Raw genomic sequence first — 3,291 nt, forward strand, 5'->3', positions numbered from 1 at the left:
CGATTAAACAATTCACTGTAAATGTTGGTTGTGAGTATCACTGTTTTATTTATAAACAATGATTAAAATAATACCGATGCATGCCATTGCATAATAATGCCGTTGCATGTACGCTGTTGCATTCTTTATCCACGAAGATGTAGCAATATCTGGTAACACAGTGACAGAGTCCCATTGGTTGATGCAAAAACTTGTATTATTTCATCAGATTTTTTGCTATATGCAGTATGTGTAAAGATGTCCAAAAATGTGGTAATTGGTGTAGAGATTGCCAACTAGACGTCCAATGTTATGAACCAATAAGAGTAAAGATAAAGATCTCCAAAGATAAGAACCCTTGGACCACCAAGCTAGTTATATTAAATAGAGTGCTTGTAAGCCATGAAATGAAACTCAAGCCCCAAGCAACAATCCATTTGTGCACTTGTTTCTTTCAGCAGTACGTTCTCATTTTAGTTCTTCAATGGCGGCTTCAACAATGGCTCTCTCTTCCCCATATTTTGCCGGGAAGGCAGTCAAACTTTCGCCATCCGCTCCGGAGCTTCTTGGAGGTGGAAGGATCACCATGAGGAAGACCGTCCCCAAGGCATCCGGTAGCCCGTGGTATGGCCCAAACCGAGTCTTGTACTTGGGCCCACTCTCCGGTGAGCCACCATCTTACCTCACTGGTGAATTCCCTGGTGACTATGGTTGGGACACTGCTGGACTTTCCGCTGACCCGGAGACCTTTGCCAAGAATCGTGAACTCGAAGTGATCCACTGCAGATGGGCCATGCTCGGAGCTCTCGGGTGTGTATTCCCTGAGCTCTTGGCCCGTAACGGTGTCAAGTTCGGTGAGGCCGTGTGGTTCAAGGCCGGAGCTCAAATCTTTAGCGAGGGTGGACTTGACTACTTGGGCAACCCCAGCTTGGTCCATGCCCAAAGTATTTTGGCCATCTGGGCCTCACAAGTCATCTTGATGGGTGCTGTTGAGGGTTACCGTATTGCCGGTGGGCCTCTCGGTGAGGTGACCGACCCACTTTACCCTGGTGGAAGCTTTGACCCATTGGGTCTTGCTGATGATCCAGAGGCTTTTGCGGAGCTTAAAGTAAAGGAGATCAAGAATGGAAGACTTGCCATGTTTTCTATGTTTGGGTTCTTTGTTCAGGCCATTGTGATCGGAAAAGGCCCATTGGAAAACCTCGCCGACCACCTTGCAGACCCAGTTAACAACAATGCTTGGGCCTATGCCACAAACTTTGTTCCTGGAAAGTAAGTAAAAAGGGAAAAAAATCTGAGTTGTGAGTGAGCTCGTGAAGTGGAAAATTAATTTAATTAAAGAATGAATATGAGAATGTCTTGTCATGTAAATTGATGTGGATTAAAGCTGAAATTCTGAATTTTGTGCACTACTATGAACTATCTGAGTGAATGTTCTTAATTTTCCCACAAATTTTTTTTTTTCTCATCTTCTGCCCTCAATTCTAATGGTTGGCTTTTACATTTACTGTTGTAAGCAGTGAGGAGTGTGGACTTGACTCTTCACACACAGTACAATACGACACAAACACTACCATAAATCTAACTGAAACTAACCCAGTTTATTTCATTTATTTATTTGTTCTTCCTCAATTATTTGCATCTAATTGTACGTACAATAGTTTGAAAATATCATAAATATGGACTATATTACCTACTACTTACCTAGTGTAATAATACAAATTTCAATTGGCAAGTTTAATAATTTTGGAATTAAGCCTTATTAGAATCGTTTTTCATAAAAGTCACGTGAAAAATGGATTTTTCTTCAATAATACAACTCAGCACTCTTATTGGTTTAGTAACTTCCACTTTTTCTACTTTACAAAGAGAGAAAAAAATAAAATAAAATAAAAAATCATTCCATTCATATAGGTGATGACCAGTAGTTTTGATGGATTGTAAATCCTAATTGCTAATCAAAACTCATCCAATATGAAGAGATCCATGATAACAGTTAAAGTTGAAAATTGAACAAATTAATCCTGAATACATTAAATACTTTTTTTGTAATTAAATCCTGCATGTGTATATTGCTGGATTACTTTGGCCTCCACAATCTCAAGAGAATAACCAAATAGCAAAGACTCATGAGTCTCACTTCACATGGGGTCAGGAATTTGAATTCTTTTAGATTTACTCCTAGAGAATTTTTTTGTTCATGTGGGACGGAGACTGTGTTTTAAGATCGAGGTCCCACACCACCATCATTCAAACAAGATTTTGACACATACAGTTTTCATAAAGGGCAAATTATATTAACTGCTTTTATAATTTGTCATAATTAGAGGAACGGCTCCCTAAGATTAGAGAAATTACATAAATGTCCCTAAAAATGAAACATTATTATAGAGACTTTCATTTTTAACAGTTAACACGAGTCATAGATGTAATTTGCTGATGTCTTGAATAAATTAAAATTTTCATATATGCATGTTTATATATATATATATATATATATATATATTTTGGGGGAAAGTTCCCACCATCCTCACCCCCGCAACCATCACTACCACTGTGTTTATTTCAGCGAACGAAAAACCACCGTGTCTCCACCCCAACCACCATCACCACTGTGTATTCCAGCAAAACAACCACCACCAACACCACCACAATTAGGGAACGTACATCACAACCAACACAATTGCAGCGCATCACCACCACCATAACTGTGTATTCCGGCACGCCATCAACACCACCAAATCCGCGGCGCTATCTCCTCCATCACACCCCCACAATCACCACGACTGTGTATTCTGGCATGATGTGAAAGGAAAATTTGAGATATGAAAAAAGGAAGAAGGCGTCGAGATACTCGTGATCACGTTCTTCATTGTTGTCGTTGGATGTTGTCGTTCGTCAAGGATAATCTTCCTTGAGAATACCTACAACATACAAGGATTGATTTTGATTTACGAAAATGTCTACAGCATTCAAAACCTAATTGAAATGAGAGGCGAATTTAAGAGTAAATGAGAGGCGAATTCGAAATTGAACGACCAATATTTGCCTAATTTGTCGCTGTCCAAATGCCGAAAACTGTACAGTCCCATAAATGAGCTTCGATTGTCATATGACGATGATCACAATGATACATGTGTGTGTATAGAGAGAATTCGACAGTTTTACTTGCTGAGGACATTTCAATAAATTAAGAAAGTCCGTTAGTCTATTTGACAGTCCATCATTAAAAGGAGGGATCTATGCATGTAACAACGTTCATTATTAATAAGGTAGATTAATGTAATTTCAAAAATGATAGAATTGGTTCCT

General features: G+C 39.0%; 1 protein-coding gene across 1 annotated transcript; it reads left to right on the forward strand.

The window, feature by feature from the left end:
• Positions 1-371: 371 nt before the first annotated feature.
• Positions 372-1,391, forward strand: LOC132311381 (chlorophyll a-b binding protein of LHCII type 1-like). Its single transcript, XM_059809283.1, has one exon. It carries the CDS (start codon positions 464-466, stop codon positions 1,253-1,255), a length of 792 nt encoding a protein of 263 aa, XP_059665266.1. The 5' UTR covers positions 372-463; the 3' UTR covers positions 1,256-1,391.
• Positions 1,392-3,291: the final 1,900 nt, after the last annotated feature.

The sequence above is a fragment of the Cornus florida genome, unplaced genomic scaffold, assembly GCF_030987335.1.
Source record: "Cornus florida cultivar Cherokee Brave unplaced genomic scaffold, ASM3098733v1 CherokeeBrave_3.0.0_Hap2_Chr01, whole genome shotgun sequence".
NCBI lineage: Eukaryota > Viridiplantae > Streptophyta > Magnoliopsida > Cornales > Cornaceae > Cornus > Cornus florida.